This window comes from Erpetoichthys calabaricus, chromosome 1 (assembly GCF_900747795.2).
Source record: "Erpetoichthys calabaricus chromosome 1, fErpCal1.3, whole genome shotgun sequence".
Lineage (NCBI taxonomy): Eukaryota > Metazoa > Chordata > Cladistia > Polypteriformes > Polypteridae > Erpetoichthys > Erpetoichthys calabaricus.
This window is the reverse complement of record NC_041394.2, coordinates 221,685,589-221,712,795: the sequence shown is the minus strand read 5'-3', so window position 1 is coordinate 221,712,795 and position 27,207 is coordinate 221,685,589. Positions and strand designations below refer to the sequence as shown.

Below are 27,207 nucleotides of genomic sequence, written 5' to 3'. Positions count from 1 at the left end.
ATGTAAAGGAGGCAGTGTAATTTGACTTTTTTGACAACAACGTGTAAATTCATTACTTGTATTGCCATTTGTTTCTTCAGGGAAGTTAAGTGAATGACAATGATTGCAAATGACATTCATTAATCCCAATGAATTTCCATGAAAAGTGGATTTATTATTGAACGCGGTGTCAGCTAACTGGCGCAATCGTTAGTGTGGTCGTGGGTCTGAATCGTCCTTTTTGTGTACGTTTCGCGTGCTATGTCCGTAGTCTGTCCCGTTTCGTGTCCAATGGGCTTTGTGTGGCGCTCGCGGCTTGTTTTTTTTTGTGTGCTGGGGGCTTGTTGCCTGAGTTTTTATTTCTGTTAGTGGAGGGGGTGTTTGTGTGTCGTGGGGCTGAATCGTCCTTTTTTGTGTGCGAACCGTTTCGTGTGCTATGTGTGCCTGCGTGTGACTCCTTTGTTTTTGGTGTCCTAGGGGCACGTGGCCTCATTTCTTATTTCAGTTACTGGAGGGGGGCTTTGGGTGTCGTGGGTCTCAATCCTCTTCTTTGTGTGTGTCCCGTTTCGTGTGCAATGGCTTCGTGCGTTTACGTTGCATTCCATCCGGCCGGTTTCCGTTGCTTGGAGTGGGGGGGGGTCAAGGATGGGGGGGGATAGGGGTTTGTGGGGCGCCTGCACAGTACGTCTTTTGCGGCCACGGCCAATGGCAGGATGTCCCTGCGTCCATCCGGTTTAGCATTCTCAGTTAGTAATATGGATACACATATTTTGAGTTGGCCATCCATGGTTGTTTTAAGAAGACTCCTTCTACAGATAAATTAAAAAGATTTACTTCACCACTGCTTGGAATCTACGTGGTATGTAAATGTGGAGTACAAAACAAATTTTAACATATAAGCATACACTCAGTATTCTGGGTTTTTTTGAACGTCTCTATCAAGTACTTGAAACTATACGTCAGAGGTATCATTGCCCACTGTAGCAGAGACGAAAGCGAGTTGGTGAGTTGTTGTGTTTGGGCACATGAGCAGGCACTGTGAATGCCTTGAGAGCGTGGGTGGACGCGTGCTGGAGTTGGTGGGCTGGGCTTTGTGAGTTGACTGACATGGCTTTTTTTTGCATATCCCATGGTTGTCTTCCGGCAGTGTGAATGCCTCGAGAGACAGGGTGTCCTTGTTTGGTGAGTTGTTGCAGTTTGTGAGTTAAAAGCTGCGATAGTTTTACACGTTTGGTGAGTTGTTGCAGTTTGTGAGTTAAAAGCTGCGATGGTTTTACACGCTGGTAACAGTCAGGCGGGCGGGCTTTCTCATCCCATGGTCTTAGAGTTGGTGGACGTGGCTCTGTGTTGTTGGCAGATCCCATCGTCTTAGCGTTGGTGGACGGGTCTCTGTGAGTGGCTACAGTGGGTACGGAAAGTATTCAGACCCCCTTCAATTCTTCACTCTTTGTTATATTGCAGCCATTTGCTAAAATCATTTAAATTAATTTTTTTCCTCATTAATGTACACACAGCACCCCATATTGACAGACAAAAAAAAGAATTTTTGAAATTGTTGCAGATTTATTAAAAAAGAAAAACTGAAATATCACATGGTCCTAAGTATTCAGACCCTTTGCTGTGACACTCATATATTTAACTCAGGTGCTTTCCATTTCTTCTGATCATCCTTGAGATCACCTTCATTTGAGTCCGGCTGTGTTTGATTATACTGATTGGACTTGATTAGGAAAGCCACACACCTGTCTATATAAGACCTTACAGCTCACAATGCATGTCAGAGCAAATGAGAATCATGAGGTCAAAGGAACTGCCTGAAGAGCTCAGAGACAGAATTGTGGCAAGGCACAGATCTGGCCAAGGTTACAAAAAATTTCTGCTGCACTTAAGGTTCCCAAGAGCACAGTGGCCTCCATAATCCTTAAATGGAAGATGTTTGGGACGACCAGAACCCTTCCTAGAGCTGGCCGTCCGGCCAAGCTGAGCTACTGGGGGAGAAGAGCCTTGGTGAGAGAGGTAAAGAAGAACCCAAAGATCACTTTGGCTGAGTTCCAGAGATACAGTCAGGAGATGGGAGAAAGTTGTAGAAAGTCAATCATCACTGCAGCCCTCCACCAGTCAGGGCTTTATGGCAGAGTGGCCTGTCGGAAGCCTCTCCTCAGTGCAAGACACATGACAGCCCGCATGGAGTTTGCTAAAAGACACCTGAAGGACTCTGAGATGGTGAGAAATAAGATTCTCTGGTCTGATGAGACCAAGATAGAACTTTTTGGCCTTAATTCTAAGCGGTATGTGTGGAGACAACCAGGCACTGCTCATCACTTGTCCAATACAGTCCCCACAGTGAAGCATGGCGGTGGCAGCATCATGCTGTGGGGGGTGTTTTTCAGCTGCAGGGACAGGATGACTGGTTGCAATCGAGGGAAAGATGAAGGTGGCCAAGTACAGGGATATCCTGGACAAAAACCTTCTCCAGAGTGCTAAGGACCTCAGACTGGGCCGAAGGTTTACCTTCCAACAAGACAATGACCCTAAGCACACAGCTAAAATAACGAAGGAGTGGCTTCACAACAACTCTGTGACTGTTCTTGAATGGCCCAGCCATAGCCCTGACTTAAACCCAATTGAGCAGCTCTGGAGAGACCTAAAAATGGCTGTCCACCAACGTTTACCATCCAACCTGACAGAACTGGAGAGGATCTGCAAGGAGGAATGGCAGAGGATCCCCAAATCCAGGTGTGAAAAACTTGTTCACTTAGGGATGTACTCACTTTTGTTGCCAGCGGTTTAGACATTAATGGCTGTGTGCGGAGTTATTTTGAGGGAACAGCAAATTTACACTGTTATACAAGCTGTACACTGACTACTTTACATTGTATCAAAGCGTCATATCTTCAGTGTTGTCACATGAAAAGATATAATATTTACAAAAATGTGAGGGGTGTATTCACTTTTGTGATATACTGTATCTGGTTCTACGAAGCTCCAGAAATGCTGAGGATGCTGTTGAGACTTTAACTGCACATTATTTTGAAGGTTTACTAATATAATATATAAAATCCAATGTCTGTCTGTACGTCTGTAACTTTAAAAGAGAGAACTACTTAACAGATTTAGATCGGGTTTTTTTCTATAATTTGCATTCTGGTTGATTTTGCGACTTCTCTCATTTCACTATGTATCATAGTTCGCTTGCGGTACCAATTTATTTGCACAAATCTGAGAAACATGCAGTGGGCTGTGGGCTCTCCTCACTCACTCGGCAGCTTTGGGGCGTGTTCCTTAACTCTGCTTTGCTAGCGAACGAGAGAACAATTAAATTAAACTTTGTTTGATATTTAAAATAAAGTGTTACTTAGGTCTTGATGAGTTTGAGTCTGGATATCCTCTTAACTGTATGCCACATTGAAAAGATAGATTGCAATTCAGATTGTGGATCGTGATATGATTTTTTGGTAAGATCGCCCACCCCTAATTTGACTAATCAAGTTTTTCAAAGTTATGTAGGATTCATTACCCTTTGGTGAGCTACTTGGAAAGGGGTTGCGAGCGACGTGTTGGAGACCCCTGCTCTAGAGTGTACAGATATTTTTAAGCTTAAAAACATAAAATACCCTACAAACAACTAGGTGGCAGATCTGGGGGTGGAAATATTTTCTTAGGTCATGTCTATACAGACGTCTTAACGGAGCGTTTTTTTGCCATTTGTAGCGCCAAGTGAGCAAGCATTTTTTCTGCTCATTACAGCGAACCAGATCATCCACATGGGGTTTCACGAACTTGTGTTCGGATGGCATCAAAATACAGTGCATTCAGCTTTTTCTTGACATCAATTTCTGCCAAAATCTTGATGAGTGCAAAGAAAATGTCTGTATTGCGTTTACATGTCGTTTATTTGGAGGACCAGATATGTCCCATGATTTCGTGTGTTATCAACAAAATAATAAAAATGGAGAATTTGAAGCAGTTTGTAGGTGTGTGCTAATGACGTAACTTTAGCTACTATTGGATTATTAATGTTGGTGGGTGACTGCATATGCAAGCGAGTACTGTTTGTATATTGCTTACCTCAAGGTGACAAGTAGCCTCTCTTCAGGGCTAACACGGACTCGCATATTGACTGACCGGGATGAAATATTGTGTTGTGCCAACTGCAGCAGGCAATCAAAATTTGAAACTGACATCTGACAGGATTTGAAGATTCTATGCAGAATTCGCCACATTTCTTCATAGACTGCACACATGCTGTGCAGTCAGAGGGTGAAAACAGAAGTGGCGGCAATGTTTTCTCTGCCTATGCCTTCATATCAGGAGGATTGACACAAGGTGGTCAATGTTCAGATCGAATAAAGCCACTGATCCATATTTTGCGAATTCAATGAAGGATGAACCTCAAACCCCACAGGTTAAAAACACTCTGGACTACCTGATTAAATGTCCCCCACAGCTAAGCACACAAAAATACAATATGGGCTGTAGGTTGGTGTTTACCAAAGGAAAACAAATGCGAATGTAACATCATATTGAAGTCAATTAAGCGCCACTGCAAAAATTAAAACGCCCAGGTCACTCATATCGCATTCTTTTAACCAAAATTTAAACGACTGTGTGGACAGTGCCGTAATGTGACAGAGATGACAGAAGAATAGCCAGATTCTTTTTAAACTAACAAAAAGAGCACAAGACTCAAAGAACAGTTATTTTTAACACGAGTGTACAAAAAAAAATGTCAGTTTATTTTCTGACATGAAGATGCTAGGGTTGTTGTAAACAACAGAATATTCAAGTGGTAGAAGTAAAACAAAAAAAAAGAATGTTTTCTTTTCAAAAATGAAGCCACTGAATGCAAGTCAAGTGCAATCTGAATGCACCATTTACGAGCACAGTGTTCTTCTGGTTGGATACTGTCCCATTTCCCAGGAGAGAAAAAAAATACAGTGACATCTGTTTACGCCAATGGCCACACATTATATCCGACCCCTTAATTCAATACAGCACCTTTGTGTCCTGTTAACCATCAGTATGGAGCAGTATCTCTATGTAACATTTCCAGAGTGTTGCTGAAGCAATGCTTCAAAGAGTCAATCTGCTCTGGATGCAAATAGGGTCCAGGCCAGTACTAGATAGGAGTAAAGAAGGTGGCTGCTAATTGTGTGCATGTAAATTGTTTAAACTTGTACATATTCACATGTGACATTACCTTATAAATATATTTTTGTTTCAACTGATATAATTTCTCTTCATACTTCTGACATTATTTCTCTTTATCTTGCAGCAACAACATCTTCCAAAAGCCCTGGAAAATTCCCTAACACTCTTAGGCAAACTGAGTGATACAATACCTAAAAGTCAGCTACTGAGTCTTCTCTTAATGGGCTGTGCGAAGTACCCTGGTTGTAGAGAACCCTGACTAAATGCCCAAACTACCTCAAATGGCTTTTCTCGATCTATAGAACAAGCAGTTCTACTCCAGGGTCTGCCAATATTAATGAGCCTCTCACCCTATCAAAGAAAATAAGCCCAGCAACCCTAGGCATGGACCTAATTTAAGATGAGAAGCAGCATATAGACTAACAGGTTGCTCAAAAGACTTGCCAAACAACTTGGCTCCCTGCTGCTCACCATAGTCTGGTATAGGGATGTCACAAAAAGTGATATTTCAGTACACATTCAGCACTAAAGTTCAGAAAACCTAATGGTACCAGCTATTTTACAGTGTCGGTAGTACCAAAGAAAGTTAGACGAAGGCACAATAACACATGATAAAAACTCAGTGTTGAAGCTACAGAATCGCATCTACTTAAGTCAAACACAGGTCATTCGCGTAGGAATCATATTCATATATATTAGAAGAAAAAAAGTAACACACATAGACTTGAATTATTGTCACGTTTATCCCATTATGGAATTAATTCAGAGCAAAATAATGTCACAGATCAAATGAGATGTAATCATTTAACTTGTTATGCCACACATTTGTAAAATCAAACAAAAATATAATGAGAGTAATCGCTTTTAAATAGTGTCCTACACAGATAGCTCAGACAAAAAAGGGGCTTTGCATTCATTCTTTGATTGTAATGATCGTCTGCCCATTTTCAATTTGGTGTGTACAGTTCAGGGTTGTGCTGGGGTGCAACTTACGTGCCTCCACATTTATGCATGTAGTACTGTGGGGTGTGGGAGGACTGTCAGTGCAAACAAAAGTTGTAGCAAGTAAACATCGACAAAAGACTCAAACGAAGTGGCTATTTGACTTGGCTACACCAGTGATAACATGAAAAGCTCCAGGTGATAATGCTAGAATAAAAATTTACATTTCAATGCTTCAAAGGACAAGGCACATCTTCTTTTTAATATATGTACTGTGTTATCACAGACACGTAATCACCGAAACATGTAGCTAACGAAGACAAGCAAAACAGCACACTTCACTGCAAAATATGAATTTGCAAACAATGAATTTATTATTGAATGAATTTTAATTCATTGTCATTTAAGCCATTTGTTTGGCTTTTGAAGGCATACTACTTTTTATTAGTATATCCTATAAGTCAAAGCACAAATGCCCCATAGTTGAATGGTATGTTGAAGAATGTAATGCTGTAAGGTCCAATTTCAGCTGCAAAGGGATTGGATTGGCCAAATTGTTCACTGGCTATACAAAGAAAACTAGGGGTGTTGGAATCTTAATACAGTGGAACCTCGAGATACGATCACCTCTGTATACGAGAAATTCAAAATACGAGGAAAGTATGAGCGAAAATTTCTGATCTAAATGCGAGCATTGGCTCGCGTAACGAGCCACGAGCCAGGCTGTGGGTATAGCTCTCAGCTTAGCGAGGGGGCGTGGTAGCAGTTGCGAGCCGCGATCTGCGGTGTCTGCGTTTCTCACTTAAGTGCACAGGTGGGAAACTGCCCACATCCATGATTGTTCCTGTGGCTGATGGGCTGCAGCTGCCATGTCCTCCCCGCATATATAGAGAAGCGCGAGCCGGTTAAGGGGGAGAAGAAGTAAAAGAAAAGAGAGAGAGAGAGAGAGAGAGAGAGAGAGAGAGAGAGAGAGAGAGAGAGAGAGAGAGCGCAGGCAGGAGAGCAGGCTCGCGTGTAGCTGAACAGGCGAGCCAAACAGCTGAAGCAGGACGGTGTAGAGAAGGTCAGCTGCATTAACAGTGTCTCGCCTGTTGCAGAGCCCACAGGCGAGACGCTAACAGAGAAGCAGCACCGGGGATTGTCGTCCGTTTTCTAAAGACTGCATCCTTTTGACGTTTTAACCTCGTGTTAAAGGATTGTTATTCTTGTGTATTTTAAACCTCCACTTCACAACTGTTTTAAGGATTATTTATTTAAACATTTATTGAATGCTCTACTGCACTTTGGACACCTGTTTTGATTCTTTTAATAATTAGTTATATTATTTACCAGTGTTATTTATTAAAGGTAGACTACAGTATATATAATTTATCAGTGTTATTTGTTAGGAAAATTGATTTTTATGTTAATATATTTGGGGTGCGGAACGGATTAACTGGATTTCCATTATTTTCAATGGGGAAGTTTGTTCTAGATACGAGAAATTCGCTATACAAGCTCAGTGCTGGAACGAATTAAACTCGTATCTAGAGGTTCCACTGTACACAGAACTATCCCATTTGTAACATCAGATGTAATATGAGATCCTGAAGGGCAATATGTCATGGTAATGGGCAATTTATTTAATACTAAAGTGATTTTAACAAATATTTATGCACCTAACGGGGATGATATAGATTTGGTCCAAAATGTATTCTTATCTGTTCCTAATGTGAACACTCATAAAATTATAATGGATGGAGACTTTAACTGTGTTTTAAATCTGGACCTGGCCAGGTCATCAGCCATAGTGGTGATAACATCTAATACTGTAAAAATAATTACACTGTTTGGAATGGATCATAACTTAGACCCATGGGGGTTTTTAAATCTTAACCTTAGAACATATTTTTTCTTTTCACAAGTTCATCATTGTTACTCAAGAATTGATTATTTCTTCATAGACAATTTTTGTACATTATGAAATCGTGGAAGTACAACGCAATTGTTATCTCCGACCAGGCCCGTTTGATCATGGAGCTTAACTTACTATGTCCTGCAAACTCATCTTGCAGCAAATGTCTCAACCTCGTCATTAGCTGATGACCACTGTACAGAATTCATATCCTAGCAAATTGATTATTTTCTGGAGACAAATGCACCCCCAGAGGTCTTTGCAGGTATAATCTGGAAAACTCTGAAGGCATTTTAAAAGGACAGATTATTTCATATCTTTCCGACAAAAATAAAATAAACTGGAAACCAAGAAAGCATATGAGTTAGTGAAATTACCAGAATAGATCTAGAATACACCAGGTCTCCAAATGAGACACTTTATTTGAAAAATCAGTCTTTGCAAATAGGCTTTGCAATCACAATTTAACCTCTTGACTACTAAAGAAAAGGAACAGCTCATCTTTAAATTATGACATTATTATGAACACAGAGTGAAGACCAATAAGATTTTAGCTCAACAAAACCAAACACAGGAAGTCCGCAATGCAATAGCAGCAATTACCAACGTAGACAGAGATAAAATCATAGGCCATACAAATACAACCCACACATTCAGAGAGTACTATAAGTCCTTATATTCCACTAAGTCTAAAAAAGATAGCACAATCTAATGAGTTGTTTGACTCATTACAGATACTACAGCTAGATATCTACCCTTAGTGCTGTGAAACTGGATAAACCTTCGACACTCCCAGAATAACTAAATGCTATAAATTAACTTCAAAGTGGGAAAACTGCTGGCCCTGATGGCTACCCAGTGGCATTTTACTAAAAATATTCAAATAAGTTAGCTTCCCTATTATTAGCAATGTTTACAGAAGTTAAGGCAACAAATTTCTACCTCAAACTCTTCACCAAACATTAATTTCTGTCTTTCCTAAGAAAAAATAAAGACTTACTACAATGTGCATCATATACACCAATGTCACTCCTGAATAATGACGTTAAGATACTCTCTAAAGATCTAACTAGAAGGATTGAGAAAGTGATTCATTCTGCAATATCACAAGACCAAACCAGATTCATTAAAGGCAGACAGCGGCTAATCTTCGACGTTTGTTTAATATATTCACCCTTTAAATCTAACACCCCTGAGATCTTATTAGCTTTGGATGCAGAAAAAGCATTTGAAATGGTTGAATGGGACTACCTGTTTACCACATTGCACAAATTTGGGTTCAGCCCAAACATATGTGCATGGATCAAACTACTTTATACTAGTCCAGAAGCCTCATATTAACAACACTATTTCAGACTACTAAAAAAAAAGAAAAAAGAATGCAGTACTTGACAAGGATGTCCCCTATCATTATTGCTTTTTGCAACTGCTATCGAGCCATTGGTTATTTACTTTTGAAATGAATCAGAGATAAAGAGGATTTTTAGAGAAGGACTTGATCAAAAAATACCATTATATGCAGAAGATATGGTACTGTATACTATATATCTGACCCACAAAATTTCATGCCAGCAGTCCTAAAAACACTAGCAGATTTTCAAAAGATATTTGGACTCAAAATTGATTTGAATAAAAGTGTGTTTTTTCCAATGAACTCTCTAACACACAATACTAGACTGAACACCTTCCTATTTATCTTAACAGATCAGTTAAAAAATCTGGGAGTAAATATCACAATATACACCGCTTTGAATAATATTTTGCTGTCTGCATGAAAAAACATAAACAGATGTGAATAGATGGTCCACCCTCCATCTCACATTACCAGGTAGAATAAACACTGTTAAGATGAACATTCTCCAGAAGCTTCTTTTTCTATTTCAAACCATCCCCATATACATTTACAAATCGTTTTTGTAAGAACTAAGGTTCAATCATAACCTCATTTATTTGGAATTCTAAACAATCATGCATTCAAAGGGTGACTCTACAATAACCTAAAGCAGAAGGGGGCATGGAACTACATAGCTCTCAATTTTATTACTGGGTGGCAAATATACAGGCCATAAAGACCTGGACATCGACACAAATCAATGAATACACACAAGCCTGGTCTGCTATAGAATAAAAATCTTGAAGTAATTCTTTATATTCCCTGCTTTGTGCCCCAGTAAAATACAAATTATTGTCAATACACTTAATCCAATTTCCCTTCATTCACTCCCTTCAGAATATGGAACCAATGTATGAAGTACTTTAAGACAGAGAAGCTCTTATCTGTTGCACCTCTACATGACAATCACACCTTCCCATCCTTTCAAACACACAGTATTTAATGCTTGGAAAATTTGGAGACTTGTACATCAATAATGTTTGTGCTTCCTATGAGCAATTAAGCTTCAAATTTAACTTCTCATCAACACAATTTTTCCACTACTGTCAAGTTATAAACTTTGCTAAACTGAACCTGCCCAATTTTCCTCAACTTTCAGCTATTTCTACTCCAGAAGAATTATTGATCAGTCTTGAAGATGCAGATAGCATCTCCACAATTTATAAAAACATTTTAAAGCTCATTCCTTTCAAAAACCCCAGGGCAGAATGGGGAAGGGATTTTTCACTTAACATTTCAGAAAAGGAGTGGAAGGCAGCCATGCACAGAACACATTCTAGCGCCACATGCACAAACCACTCAACTTTTCAACTTAAAATTTTCTATCAAGTACATTTATCTCGATTAAAACTATCCAAAATGTTTCCACGGCAAGGTTCAGCTTGTGAATGATGCAATATAGCTCCAGCCTCACTGGGCCAGATGTTCTGGGCGTGCACCAAATTAACACTGTTTTGGACTAAAATATTTGAATGCCTATCAGATAGCCTTGGTGTCACAATCACTCCAAACCCATTAACAGTTGTGTTTGGTGTACTCCAGGATAGGCTTAAAGTGGAGAAATACAAACAAATAGTAATTGCCTTTACCTCACTACTAGCACATAGACTTATCTTGCTCAGTTGGAAGATTCCCAACCCACAATCTTTAAGTCAGTGGGTAACTAATGCCCTATACTATCTGAAATTGGAAAAAATCTAATTCTCACTCAGAGGATCTGTTCAAAACGTTTTTAAATTATGGTAGGATCTAATCAGTAACATTTTAGAATTATCTTCTATATTGGGGAAAAGGTCACTCTTCCTTCCTTGTTGCTTCGAAGATTTGCTTTGTTTGCTGGCACTCCTCTCTTTCTTTCTTTTGGGTGGGGGATGAATTTTGTTTTTGTTAAGTTTGGTTTGATTGTATGAATTGATATTTGCTTTTAACTAAAATTAAAGAAAAGAATGCAATGTTGTCTTCACAGTTATAAATTTGTTGAGTATAGGTAACAAAAGCCCAAGTGGTTTTCAAATTTTGGATTTGTACAAAGGCAAAAGAAAAAGTCTGAACACTCACGTAAGAAACCTTGAAAACAGTAAAACAAAAGCTGTTTAACAGGAGCTCTGAAATAAAAGAGTAATGAAAAACTGACAAGTTATATTTCACAAGCTTTAAAACTGGAACTAACATTTAAAAAAAAAAAAAAAAAAGACATGCGTTTTTGACATTTGAATTTGACTAATTAGTTAGATATTACTCTGTAGTAGTATTTTCAGCCAGCTAATTATTCAAATATAAATGTTACAATAGCCAAAATTACAAACCTAACCAACTGGTTCACTGATAAACCAGACTTTAAAAAAGTTTCCAAAGCAGTTTTAAAGAGTTGGTTGAAATGGAAGTATCTGGAATTCTCTTGAAATTCACTAATTCAACAGTACATATTTAATAATGTTTGCAATAGTTTTCAGTTACTGGACACAAAATGTGCACATGCTAAGATTAATCAGGTAATTTTTTATAAACCCTATGCTAAAATTTCACCATTTGTTGTTACACTGGAGGGATCCCCAGCACTGCCACACATTAAAATTCAAGCTTTCAAATTTATTTTGATGTTTATAAATGCCAATACTCGTTTACTTATTTGATAGCTGGGTAATTGCCTAATGGATATTATTTAAAGCTGTTGTTACTCTTAGTGTTTATATATTTTAAACTGTACTATGGAAAAAGGCAGAACATTGTAAATAAATTGTCAGTAAATGGAGGTACTTTAATAAAAAGCTATTGAATAGGATTTCTGTTTTAGCTGTGGTATCAAAAAGCAATTGATTATTGTAAATTTTCACAGGTATTGGTGTGTAATATAACAATTCTGGTATCGTTGGTATCCCTAGTCTGATACAATTTTCACAATCTGTTGCCATTATACTGATTGGTTCGATCAATCTCACAATCTCCTCTCACTGATGAGCACGACCTCAAAACACACACACACAAAAAAAATTTTCTCAAACTTTAGTAGATATTCTCACTGATGTATACAAATGCTACATAACATAGGCAAAATATGTATCATAAAGACAAAGAACGTGAGATGGGCTGAAATATTTTTCAAACATTAAAAGGAATGTCTTAAACACAGAACTAGCTCAATTAGCCTTCATACACAGTGATAATACAACTATTTTCATCTAAAATTATAATATCAAATTTCTTACCAGCTTCGTTTGTTGTCAAAAAAGAGTACAAGGAAAAGCTTTTCTCCAGACTTGTATTGCATTTGCTCTCCAATTCTCAAAACATCTAAAGGGGGTATTGGAATTGACACTCCATTATGATGACATCCAGCTCGAGGCATTTTCGGATCTATTATCTATAACATAACAGGAATTGCAAACATTTTTTAGGCCACCACACACGAAACAATACATTAAATGGGACACAGAATATTAAGATAAAAAATTCTCAACTTACTAGGGCTGGATAAGAGGGGTATCCACTACACTTGGCCCAAACTAGTTTAAGTGGTTCCAGGACAACAGTTGCAGCATTTGCAGGCATCCATATATTATTGTGGCCAACATCTGTGTCAAAGAATAATATTAAGTGATCCCGTTAATGCAAAGCAGCAGCAGTGCTACCGTGCCCCCCACACGTTTAATTCATGCTTTAATGCATTTCATCATGGAAATTATATCAAGGATACATCTTAGTATTCTAAAATGTTCAGACAGCTATAATATCATGAATGTAATGTATTCTGTGTAGTGATCACTGCCTGTGTGCTCCTGTCGGCGTAACAGAAAGCCCATTTAAGAAGCGAGTAGCGATTAATGACTGGATTGGGAAACACAGAATACAAAACATTTAACATGCTACTTTAGTTACGTTGGGGTTTAAGACACTCTAGTAAATTAAACATTGATTTTAAGATGAAGTGTACAACATTCTACTTTAATGACAAACTATGAGATTAAAGTCGACATTTTTCGACTTTAGTCTCAACCATAGACCCTTTTTTCTTTACTGTGTCCCTATTTTTTTTCTTCTCTTATGCCTTAATATGCCCACTTAGACGGTGGGCTACAATTTGCCTTTTCACATCAACACATCACATAATTTCAGACACTGTGTGACTTTCTGAACTTGAACTTTTGAGTACCTCCACCACACTGTATCAATTTACTTTTGTTGCTTATACCACTGCTTAAGCCACCAAACAGTACATTTACACATGCTTTTGTCATTGTCTTTTAACAAAACACTGGATGAAAGGGGCTATTTATATTGAGTTACATATTCAAATAGGCAAAATTCTGGGAGGAGTCGGGGTGGGGCTGTAGGTGCTTGCCTGTGTGTTAAAATTGACACTGATTGGGATTTATCAAGGGAAAGTGCGCAGAACTTTGCTTACAGTTTTATGCATCTGAATTTTTTTGTGCTATGAGACTTTTTGAGACCCTCCCCAATGGGACAACACACGACGACAAGCAGAAGTGCGAATGACGCATCTGTTGAGGGTAGCTTGTCCATCATCGAGGCAACCGCAGATTTACAGCACCACAATAACAGCTACAAGCTGACCACTGCCACGCGCAAAACGCTAGTCGCCCCATGGGTAATACAGGGAACATTATAAATTGGCCACTGAAATGGCCCCAACCCTGCCTGTTTGCTGTTTCTGTGTATAATAGAATGGTAGATCCTGCTACAATAAATAACCTTGCTATTCCTGTTTCAAGTTGAATAAAATATTGAGACTCAGCCTCTTCTTTGGGGTGTGCAAGACACCGACTCACGTGTCACAGTGTATATGCACATTTCTATTTTTGTCCATACGCCATGTTTTAGTGGGAATTCTACGCAAGCTGTTATACATGAGGTTCTTGTCATTTTTTCCGAATGACTGGTTCAAACACTAAAACAAATCAACACAAAAATGATTCCTTATGCAGGCCATTTAATGGAAGTAATCAATATAGACCACATCCTTAAAATTGTAGTGTTTGAGAGTCACCACTCTTCCATTATTTTTTTAAATATATGGACAATGGATAACTGTAATTACTTGGAGTTTTGTATCCTGTTCTAAAATACTTCTAAAATGTCTCCCAGTCCAAATTCATTTCACAACATTTTCACTGGATCACTGGATGCAATGATGCTTAATTTCAGGAGTCAAATTTTGAGCACTCAACATGCACAGACCTTCCTCATGTTGAATTTATTCAACTGATTTATAACTAATAAATCACTTACTGCACCCCAGGTCCCATGTACAGACACTCTTTCATTTTTCTTTGCAATATGTGCCACCATGGCAACATTTTCTTCTGTTGTTGATACTGAAGGACAGGTCATCATAAAGACATGTTCTGCCAAAACTGAATTCTGCAACTAGTCTCTTGATGAAGGCACTTGAAGGGAACTGTTCTTGGTACACACTGACTAAATGAAAATGAATCTCCAAATGTATATTATTCTTTTGCATTAATAACTGACTTTGTAGTTTTTGGAATCTGGGTTGACTAGGCCCTCAAATAAAAAATAAAAAACATGCATAATAAACCATCAGACCCCCGTGACCCTGTGTTCGGATTCAGCGGGTTGGAAAATGGATGGATGGATAATAAACCATAAATGCTAGAAACCTGTAATTCATGTTTTATCACACAAACTAATTTTTGTTCACTTATAAAATTAGCATAGTTTATCTCACTTTAAGGTTCAGGCTCAAAAACTTTGGGTTCACCCTTCTTTAAGTCTGCATGTCTTTCATTATAGCAAACATTGCAAAATAATATTTGTAGGTTATAATGTGTCAATAATAGGGAATTGCTGACTAGTGTTATATGAGTATCGACTGTTTTCCAACCATACCAATCATAACCTCATAATAAAATGAGCTATAAGAACATGAATGTATAAGTATTTCTGTATCATCTCCATATTCAAGCCAACGAGTTTGACTGGAAAGAAGCTGGGCACCCAGGTGTGAACATACTAATGCAAAAAAAAAAAAAAAAAGTGAGTTTTGTGAAGTGTATCAGATTGACATCCTACACCACATTTAGAACTGCATTTTCCTATGCACAGAATTCTATGTGGAATAACTTTTGTTTTAGGGGGAAAAGGGATCTTTGTTGATTTTTACTTTGTTCAAGGTTACTATTGGGAAAAAAAGACCAAATGCACAGCTTTCTTTCTTTTCCCCTGTTCAGGTAAATGCATTAAATTTATCTTGTACTTAAACATATTTCGAATGTATGATGCTGAGTATGTCTTACTGTAGATTCACTGTTCATTTACTTGTGAATTAATGTATTTTGTATTGCCCTCCGCTAATCCAAATTGAATTGTTAACTTGTATTATAAAATAAGCCTTGTGACAAAATAATATGCAAAAAAATAAAAATGAAATATAAAACATTCAAATGGCATATTCTTCTCAATCATTCCAACTGAAAAACTGAGTCAGGATCTTGTCTTTGTAAAAATGAGTATAAATATCATGTTATAAAATTGCATTGTTCAAACTGTTACCATATATGTAGCATTGTAAAAAGTAAAAGCATATAAGTAAACACCTAAGTTAATGAAATATTCAAGATTGTTCAACAAATAATGATAAATTAGGCATGGCTCTTACAACAGCCTAGTCACTGATCCACAGATACTTCTTCTTGAGTGCAGCATATTATCAGTGACGTAGTAAGCATAGCCACCAGGTGAAGCAGTTGGTTTAAGAATGTGGTCAGTAAAAAAAACTCCACAGATAAGGTTCTTCCTGTATTCCACCTTGAGAATAGAAAAATACTGTAATATGGTATCTTTATTATAAAATGAAGTTTCTGTGATGGGATTTTGATGAAAATAAATAATGACTTATTCCTAAGTTGGATCAACATCACATTTACAAAATGACTTGTTAGAAAAATTAGGTGCATGAAATCTAAAAAAAAAAAAGAACTTTTCTGTCAGAATTGTGAAGAATGGTAAGAGACTACGACAATTTATTATGCTGAATGGGGGCTTGTTAATTCTTTCTTGTAAGACTACTGGGAGGGTGGAGCTTTGTGAGTAGATGCACATTTGAAGGTTTGTCCTTTTTTATTTTCTGAAGTTGTCTTTTGGAATGTTAAATTCTAAAGACTTATGGGGTACTTGAACAGAGAATTAACTTGCTGTGAAGCAATCTCCATACTTAAAGGGGCACACACACAAATCTAACATGGAATCAAAAATCTCAATAACTATCACATAACATTCTTGGAAAACTACATTAACATAAAAAGAATGTTGTTCTGAAATGTTCATCTTCAATATCCTCGAAACAAAATCTATAATGCATTATTCAGTGTAATCTGTTCCAACATTCTATAGACGGAAGAGCATTAAAATATAGATCTGGATACTATATTATGCATTTGATATACATTGGCAGCTCCAACATTAATAGAAATTCTCATGCCCAGGGAGTACTGCATCACATTAAGAAACTTTCTTACTTTCACCTCCGTAACATATCCCGTGTTCGCTCCTTCCTCTCCTTCTCTAATGCTGAGAAACTTGTCCATGCTTTTATCACATCCCGCATCGATTATTGTAATTCCCTACTGGCAGGTGCCCCTTCTAATCTTATATCACAGCTCCGGCTTATTCAAAACTCAGCTGCAAGAGTCCTTACTCGAGCCAGCAGCAGCGAGCACATCACACCCATCCTGCTCCGCCTTCATTGGCTCCCTGTGTCCTACAGAATCGAATATAAAATCCTACTAATAACCTACAAAGCTTTAAATAACCTCGCGCCAAACTACATCAGTGACCTTCTCCATCACTATGTGCCTGCCCGCCCACTAAGGTCCTCTGATTCTGGTAATCTTGTTGTGCCCGTCACTAATCTACACTCCATGGGTGACAGGGCCTTCAGCTGTATAGCGCCCAGATTCTGGAATGACCTACCAAAATTAATCAGGTCAGCTGACTCCATGAATTCTTTTAAAAAACAACTCAAAACTCATCTGTTCAGGAAGGCTTTTAGCTCTACTTGACTTTATTACCTTTCTCTCAGTTTACTTCTCTGTCAAGATGCTCATGTAACCTGTATGTGTGTGCGAGACCATCAATTATGTTGTCTGTTTTTTTTTTCAGAATTTACTGTCTTAATCTTCTTTGTTTATTTATCTGGTTTGTACAATGCTATATACTGTATATTCTGCCGTTCTTTATTTATTCTGTAAGTGCCTTGAGCATGGGAAAGGCGCTATATAAATAAAATGTATTATTATTATTATTATTACTGCACCAAAATGAATAAAGAAAAAACAAAAAGTATACACAATACATCTAGTAAAAAAAAAAAAAAAAAAACTAAATAGCAGAGCTGATGACAACTATAAAGACACTTCCATAGGTTTTTAGAGGAATGCTGCAAGAATAAGACTAGCATCCACTTTCAGTGTGTACTTCTTAACCTCCATCCATACACCATTGCAACCATGTAGAGCTTGTTGAAGAAGTATAAAAATATTGGTGCACAAAAGCAGCTGGGAGTAGTGGAGGCACAGTTGGTGCAGTTGATCCCTAATTTAGCAGCCTCTACTTACTGTGTCATTGACAGTGACATGGTCAGAGAATTCACCCTGACATGTAAATGACCACCAGGTAGAACAATAACAGCATAACAAAGTACATTGTTTGATCCATTACTGTACATTACTGTGTTGTTAATTTGTGATAACCTCTCACTAGCTATTGCAGGTCCTTCTGCTGGTCCCCAATAGGACTAGGCCTCAATAACATCCCTTCCTGCAAAGACACCTCCCTCTGTTTCAACCAACTCCACACTGACTGCTGTGTTATAACCAAGACACAATCCATGACGTTCCCATGGCAACATCACCCTATGGACACAACTCACATGGCACTTTTCCACCCACCTAGCAACCAGGACAAGCACCCACATTGTTCTACTCCACACAGTATTGGTTACGTTTCACTCAGCACAAATACTCCTACATGTCATAACAGTCCAGCTTGGGTGGCATCTTCTGTGGAGGAGGAGGAGGATGGCCAGAAGTCAAGGAAGCGAAAGCCTGGACTGAGGAGGCTACAACAGGCAATCCATGAGAGAACTTTCCCTCACTGTGAGCACCATATGACTCAAATATATGAAGGGGCGCACAGCCATAAGCTGACACTTTTAAGGTTGCAATAAGCCATGGAATTGCATGATGAAAAAAACGAATGCACGCTGAAAGAACAGAAGGTCTCAGAAGGCAAAGGCTAAATACTACTACGCAGATTGAAGGGGCTGCATGTACCAGCAGCAGCAACAGCTGACAGATGTTATGTTAGCATTGTGAGGTGCAGATTGCAGCAATGATGATATAAGCCATAACAATGATGTACTTATGTGTAATATCATAATATAAACTGGGACTGATTATTTTTTTTTATATAGTGATCTGCAGGGACACTTAAGCATCGGGGAAGACACTTTTAAATCATAGAAGGGATTGTGATTTTGCCCTTTCTGGTGGGAGCTGAGGGGTTAAGTGTGGGCAGTGGATGCCAGATGTGTAACAGGTTTCCTGGTTGGTATTAAAGTAAACGATGATGACAGCTTGTCAGTGTTCCCATGCTGGTTGTCTTCAGCAGGTTTAATAAAGAATGTATTAAAGTCATATGAAAGACAATTGGTCTTCGAGTGATGGCAATTGTTGGGACTTCCAAGCTGATGGTTAAGCTGTGAAGCAGAGCACATGCAACAGTGAAGTTGCTGGCTTTTGCTGGGAATGTTTTTAGACCAGTCCATAGGCATGCAAAGTGTTTTTCAGGACCCTGAATGCCCTTTCAATATAACAGCATGTCTATTGGTGGCTTTTGTTGTACCGCAGTTCTGCCACCATGGCTGAGGGGGGTGGGGAGACGTCAGGAAGTATTTGTGTAAAGGATACACTTGGCTACCCAGAAGCATTCTTTTAAAGTCTCCAGCTACACAACTCTGGTACAGTCTGCTGTTGTTGAAGATCCAAGCATCATCTAAATGAGAAAGGGACTCCTAAGCAGTACAACATTGACTTTTAATGTGCATCATATTCCATTTTTATGACACTAAGATTAGGCATAATCAGTTCATGTAATGTGTTATATTTGGGCATGCATAATGACAAGCACTGTGCACATTTAATGATGTACACATTTTTCACACAGTGCCAAATTATGCACTTGCAAATTTGTGTGTTTTCATGTTCTTAACAGTCTGTATAAAGCCTGCTGAGACTCACTTTCTACCACGAATCAGCGTACTAAGTCGGTTAAACATGTGGCTGAGCTGGATTAAGTTAATACATAATTTTATTCCCGTTATTCAGCTCCAAAAGGTGCACTGCTACTACAATTAGGTTTAGTCCACAGCTATTCTTAACCAGCAGCTAATACACAGCTAAAAGCACACTACAACTGATTTAAACCCATCAGTTAGTCTTGTTACCGGATATATTGACTAAGACGGGTTTATCTCTGAAAGCACACTGTAGTTGACCCTCTGTGGCCTATAGGAGAAAAGTTTTATTATTCCGAAAGAAATAAAGAGATAAATGAAGAATATATGAAGTGTATTAATGTAAATGTGGAAGCACTGGTCTGGCAGCTAATGGTTGTCCAGATGTAGAGGTCAGCTGACTACAAAGTAAAATGTAATTTAGCCTGTGAAGGAGCTCATGATACCCCATGTGCAATAGTTTTATAAGAGTTAAACAGTTTCTGTCCGAGACTAAAAAAATGAAAGTAGTTTTTTTGGGATGCTGAGGGGACTTTAGCCATAGTATGACAAAGAGCTCAAGAGTAGCTATCATTACATCTCTATCATCTCGGAATCTGTCCCCTAAGTGGTTAAATGACAACTGGTTATATTTAAGGCAGTACTGCTGACATGTTGCTCAGTTTTTATTAACATTTACACTTTCACAAACTGCAGGGAAGCCATGCCCTTTTTTGTAGATGTCTGAATTGCACACTTAGTTAACAAATATTAGATAAATTGCTTCAAGCTTCTTTCAAGTGCCCATGGCATTACTAAAGGACTACAGTAATCCCTCCTCCATCGCGGGGGTTGCGTTCCAGAGCCACCCGCGAAATAAGAAAATCCGCGAAGTAGAAACCATATGTTTATATGGTTATTTTTATATTGTCATGCTTGGGTCACAGATTTGTGCAGAAACACAGGAGGTTGTAGAGAGACAGGAACGTTATTCAAACACTGCAAACAAACATTTGTCTCTTTTTCAAAAGTTTAAACTGTGCTCCATGACAAGACAGAGATGACAGTTCTGTCTCACAATTAAAAGAATGCAAACATATCTTCCTCTTCAAAGGAGTGCGCTTCAGGAGCACAGGCTGTCAGAAACAGAGAGGAAAGCAAACAAATCAATAGGGCTGTTTGGCTTTTAAGTATACGAAGCACCGCCGGTACAAAGCTGTTGAAGGCGGCAGCTCACACCCCCTCCGTCAGGAGCAGGGTGAGAGAGAGAGAGAGAGAGAGAGACAGAGAAAAACAAAACAGTGAAAAATCAATACTTGCCCTTTGAGCTTTTAAGTATGTGAAGCACCGTGCAGCATGTCGCTTCACGAAGCAGCTGCACACAGAAGGTAGCAACGTGAAGATAATCTTTCAGCATTTTTAGACGAGCGTCCGTATCATCTAGGTGTGCGAACAGCCCCCCCTCCGCTCACACCCCCTACGTCAGGATCAGACAAAGTCAGCGCAAGAGAGACAGAGAAAAGTAAGTTGGGTAGCTTCTCAGCCATCTGCCAATAGCGTCCCTTATATGAAATCAACTGGGCAAACCAACTGAGGAAGCATGTACCAGAAATTAAAAGACCCATTGTCCTCAGAAATCCGCGAACCAGCAAAAAATCCGCGATATATATTTAAATATGCTTACATATAAAATCCGCGATAGAGTGAAGCCGCGAAAGGCGAAGCGCGATATAGCGAGGGATCACTGTACTTTGAAAACGTTGACATCCCTGAGCCTGTCTATGTTCCCAAATTTGAGTGTAATTCAGAAGGAATAAACAAACCAAATACAAAGGAGATTAAAACACTTGCTTTGGATTCTGTAGGTGGGAAAAGGACATAATACAGTTGAGAAACCAATATCACTGCAAGACTCAATAGACACTCTTGTGAGTAATACTGGGGTAAACAGAGAATTCAGTATCAACTAGAGTAGTCTGTACAGGCCATTACGGAATATGAGGGCTGGTAATTTGAAAGAAGAACATACTATATGGCATTATGGCCATAAATTACTTTTTTGTATGTTTAGCTGATCTTAGTGTTTCAGAGGAGTATGTTTCTGCTTAGATAAGGAGCTTGTGGTTCATTGTTTTGGGATTGGACCACCTTTATCTTTTTTTACCCATTTAATGTACTGGGCTTGTGTCTTCTGATTCTTCATTTACTTATATTTCTAACTCACATAAGAAACAGGAATACCAGTTTTTTTTTTTTTTGTGGGCCAAGCAAAAGTGACTTGGAAGGAAATTTAGTTTGATGTTTACTGCTTTGGTGAAATTTATATAATTTTAAAATAATGTTTTGCCTATAAACATGTATCTTTTATGTTGATGATTTCACCATGAAGTGTTTTTGCTCACTGGTTGTATTTCTGGCAATTTTTGATTTACTTGAAATGCTGTCTTTATGAAATAAATATTTATTTATTTAATGATCATTACTGTGTTAAGTTCAAATTAAACATTTTTTAAAAATTAACACACTCTTGAAATTAACAATTTGATATCACAATTGTGGGTAGATCAGAATGTATTAAAAAAAAATAGGTGGTATCAGAGTAATAAAATGGAGGGTGCTTCAGACCAAAACATTATTCGAGCAGGGGCATGGGCCAATGTTCTTCATATGTTTTTCCATTGTGCTTTGAAGTGAAGCTTACCTTGTGGATTTTCCATATTTTGCTGGACATGCAGGAGTCAATCAATATAAACCGTGATACACCCTACCCATCCCCCAAAAAACTATGAAAGCCAAATGCATTTAGTATGAACAAGCATCTAATTGAATTATGTGCCCAGCCCTTTTCAAGGATACAGCAGTTTGTAATTAAACTAATTTTTTAGATGTGGCACAACCTGAGATGTGTAACAAATGGTTTTATTCAATTTCACAGTCCCAAAATGTGTTTCAAAGACTTACAGATTCAGTTTGAATCATCCACCTGGCACTTGCAGATGGGGTATGCCCTGAAAAATCAGGACATTGGGATAGGCTGATCTGACTGTAAAAACAAAGGGTGAGCGGAATTTTCATAAAGATTCTGAGCGGTAAACCCAAAATGCAAATAATTTTATGTAATATAGTAATGGACCTCTCAAAAGATGTCATATGCATTTAAAAGAGAATATACAAGCAAAATTACACCTTTTACTGGCTAACTAAAAAGATTACAATATGCAAGCTTTCGAGGAAACTCGGGCCCCTTCTTGTTTTCTTGCCTCGAAAGCTTGCATATTGTAATCTTTTTAGTTAGCCATTAAAAGGTGTCATTTTGCTTGGCTTTTCTCTACATGCATAATGGCTAACACGGTACAACACTCTAGTACTAAAGAGAATATACTAAAGACTAAACAGATGATGAACAAGCTGTTCATTTGATATAAATTCAATATTCAAACTTACCTGCTGCAATGCGTGCTGCTTTGGCAAAGTTGCCAGTTTCAATGCAAGCGATCAATTCATTTTTATCGTCAACAGGATTTTTTTTAACTAATGCTGGTTTTCCTTTCCCAACTTTTGGAATGGCCAAGCTTTAGAGCAATGAGGAAAAAAAAATTGTATTAAGTGAAACAAGATATATTGTCATCCACAAACAAACTGTTAATAATATAATATAACACTGGGCTCAGTCAACTCATTTTGGTAGTTGTACTCCTTACTTCTACTCTGTCACAACTGACTTGGACATCTGTATGCATAAACTAATATCAAAACTAGAAAACAGAAAATAAAAGCAAAACATAATTGAAAGCTGAAAGAAAAAATGAAAAACTCGCCTAGCACACAGTATACATAGTGAAATCACCACTTATGGGAGTCTTAAGAAGGAAAGAAACACTTAAAATATAATTTAAGACCAATAAAAAAAAATCAGCCATGTTGTGAAGCCACCACCTTTAGAAATGGTGTAAATGCATTATAACAGAATGTTCACTGCAAGATTTTCCTCAAATCTGGTTGGGCATGCGGTGTCTAAATTTTACACAATCAAATGTTGATACAATTTTGGTGAAAATGTACAGGGATAAACCAGTGATAAATTTCAATCAATGTCTATGGATAACTGAAATGAGAATAAATCTTTACTAAAACAACAAAATATATACACATGAAAAGGAATGCAGAAAATGTTTTTAAATAAGCTACACCGTCTTAAAGCAAAAGGTACAAAGTCTTATTGTTTGCGTTGCATGTTCAGTTAGTTTAATCTATTTTTTAACATATGACTACAGAACCACAATGAATTCAAAAGTGCATAGCCAGTCACTACTTAATCATGCTTCAACATGATGACCTAATAAAAAGTTCACTGATACACTTTAAATGACTAGCATTGATCAAGACAAACTCCTAATTTGAATTCAGTTGTAGACATATTAATGATGTTTAAGAGCACATGGGAAGTCACAAATCAAGCCAAAACCTTGAAAACAGATTTAGTAAATGGCTGGCAAACTGGATGCTGTAACAGTATACCATTTTTAAATATGATCTTTGTGCCTTATTAATTTACTCGTTCATAGGAAAAAATGTTGCAAATATAAACAGAAAAACATGCAAGAACATTCAATTAGGTAAAGTGTCAATACATATTTTTGCTTGATGCTCAAACCCAAACTATACATTTGTAAGCAATTAAACTATAAAAGAGGTGGTTGTTCAAATGCGCATAATTAAAGCAAAAATGCTGACATGTCCTTAAACCAGTTTTGATATTCAGCGTAAATGTGTTGTGGTGACAAATGTCAAATTTACTGTTCTATCCTTAGTGTATGTATTATAAGTATTACATATTGAAATGTAATTTTCCTATCATTATGGCTCTTTTGGATGTATCACAAAACTAATTCAACTCCTCTCTAGCATGAGAATATTTTAGGAGGAGGTTTCCTTTAAAATTGATTAAAAATATGAATGAGTTACAAACTATCTAACTGTCAAATAACTACAACTGATCATATTAGCAAATAAATATGCAGACAGCAGTCAGAAGAAACTATTATTATAAGAAACTATCAAATCTACTTACAGTGCAAACAAAAACACTGGACACTGCAACTGTAAAACCCTTGGAAAACTGATTAGCAACACTACTATACAGGTTGTGGCAGACGATCAGAGATCTTGCCACACTGGGATGTCTGGAATAGGGTCGGACCACGGGAGGGGCACTGTTTTTCCCTGGGTGTAGGAGGGCAGCCCCCTTGGATTCCATCAGGGCCACGGAGAAGGAGCTGGGGAGCTCAACCCTGTCAGGACCCGTGGCCACCGCCAGGGGGCACCTGGACGGTCCTAGAGCCCTGGAGGACAGCACTTCCACCACACCAGGAATTGTTGCCGAACCAGGAACTGTGTATGCCCGGAGTGCTTCCGGGTGCAAGGGCAGCACTTCTGCCACACTAGGAAGTGCTGCTGGAAGACCATCACCGAGCACCTGTAACACATCCAGGGCGTGATAAAAGGAGCCGCCTCACTCTCTTCGAGGAGCCAGAGTCGGTAGGACGAATACGGAGCTTGCAGGACAGGACTGGAGGTGGCTAAAGAGAAGAAAGGACTGAGAGTAGTGTGGTGGTTGTGCACTGTAGTTGTGTTGCAAAATAAACGTGGGTGTTGTGGACATCAGATGTCGTGTCAGTCTGTGGCCGGGCTCTCTTTTACAAGGTAAATTTTCTAAAAAGGGAATTATTGCTGTCATTTTAATGACCAATATTCTTTAGATAATTTAACAGCTTCTCATAATTCAAATTAAATAGCAAACTTAAGGCAAACAGCTTAAAGTGTCTAGATAAAGTTAACAAACATAACCAGCAGAGAAGTTTTACAATAGTTCTAGACAATGCTGAATGTAAAGCCTTTATAAATACTACATAATATACAGTATGTAAATGCATACTTTAAAATAATTTTAAAGCCTGCCATATCTTTCTGCTACACACTGGGAGAGAGTTGTGTCTGTATGACAGTCCCCTCCCCCCAATGATAAAAGTGGAAACTAGGTCAAGAATATATTTATTTATATAGTCGTTTATTTTATATAATTAAAAATACTATAAAAGTACACCCCATGAAAAGGCATGTGTACTTCAAAACATCTGCATGCATGGAGACCTGATATTCATTTCACAAGACTGACAGATGAAGGTGATTGCATTTTAAATTCATCAGGAAGACATTTTGTAAAATAATATATTTATCAAAAAATGTCAGAAATTGAATTTACTGCAATAAAAAATAATGAGCGTAAATAGCTGGTGTTACCCCTTTTGGCATAAATAATTTTTTGTAGGTGTTTCTTGTAATGGTCTATCAGTCTAAATTGACTCTTTAATTTAGGGTTAGCTTTGACCGTCCCATAACACTATACATCTTCTTTCTGAGCATTCTTTTGTGGATTTCCTTGAGTGTTTAGGGTCATTGTTCTTGTTTCAAGGCTCACTTATGGGTCATCTTCATTTTTCTGAATGGCCTCACGTTCTCCTTCAGTGTTTTCTGGTTTAATGAGGAATTTGTTTGATCTTACTTTGCACTTAGTATAAATATTAGTTTACACCGAACATTTTTGGCATTGTGAACAAACAGCTCTCTTTAACTTTATCTTAACCATCCAAAGAGTTTCTGGGAAACTTAAAGTTGTACATCTACAGTATATACTGTTTGAGAACCAATGTTTCTTCCTTCATGTTCTAATATGTAGGGACAGTTGCTTTTTCTCCCCGATGGAATACAGACTTTGATGAAACCCTGAGGTTCTCTGAGATTTTTATGCAGCATCTTTAATCAGCTCTTCAGCTACATTTACTGAACAGCATGGCCTGGATAGATGGCAAATGCATTGAATTTTAAGCATGTGTACTGTAGATGGCATTTTAGACAGAAGAGTAATTGACAACAAATTGCTTTTAAACCTCTTTCCAGACTCACAGGCATCAACAAACTTTCTTATTAAGGTGTCAGGAAGCTCCTATAATATTGGCATAATTCAGCCACATAGTTTAACGTTTGGCATGATGGAGTGACACACTACAACTAATAAGATATATCAACAACATGTGTTAGGGTGCACCAGATTCTAATTTCTGACATTTGATGCAACGATAAATCATAAAAATACCCCTGTGATTAAAGTTTATCTAATATAAAGCAACCAACTTTTTCCCTAGAAGCAAAAGGCAGTTTTGTTGATTGAAATAGTACAAATGACTAAAAAATTCACTTTTTCAAGGTTAGTTTTAAAATTACATCACCTTCATCTATCATATTTGTTAAAATTTCTATGAAACATCCTTTTGAATGAAAAAGTAAAATGACAAGCCTGTACATGGGTTGTACTTACTTTAAATCACAACATGTCTGTATTAGATTTCTACTATGCCATGTCTAATTAAAAAAAAAAACCAAAAAAAAAAACCAGAATAACCCCATAACTTAAAAATACAACAAAAGAACAAAAATGTATTTTCCAAGTTTTGTTACCTTCTTCTCTCCCTCCTTTCCCCTCAGCCCTTGCTTGCCTGTGCTACAAAGATTATTTAAAGAAAAGAAAAAAAAAAAAAA

General features: G+C 37.8%; 1 protein-coding gene across 4 annotated transcripts in view; it reads right to left on the bottom strand.

The window, feature by feature from the left end:
* The window catches only part of brd1a (bromodomain containing 1a), a 131,407-nt gene that overhangs the window by 4,263 nt on the left and 99,937 nt on the right, over window positions 1-27,207 (bottom strand). For all 4 annotated transcript variants that reach the window (XM_051933901.1, XM_051933905.1, XM_051933910.1 and 1 more), the window contains 3 exons: window positions 23,056-23,183; window positions 12,822-12,931; window positions 12,566-12,720 (listed from right to left, as the gene is read on the bottom strand). In XM_051933901.1, the coding sequence (XP_051789861.1) occupies window positions 12,566-12,720; window positions 12,822-12,931; window positions 23,056-23,183 (393 nt within the window). The remainder of the gene's footprint in view (window positions 1-12,565; window positions 12,721-12,821; window positions 12,932-23,055; window positions 23,184-27,207) is intronic.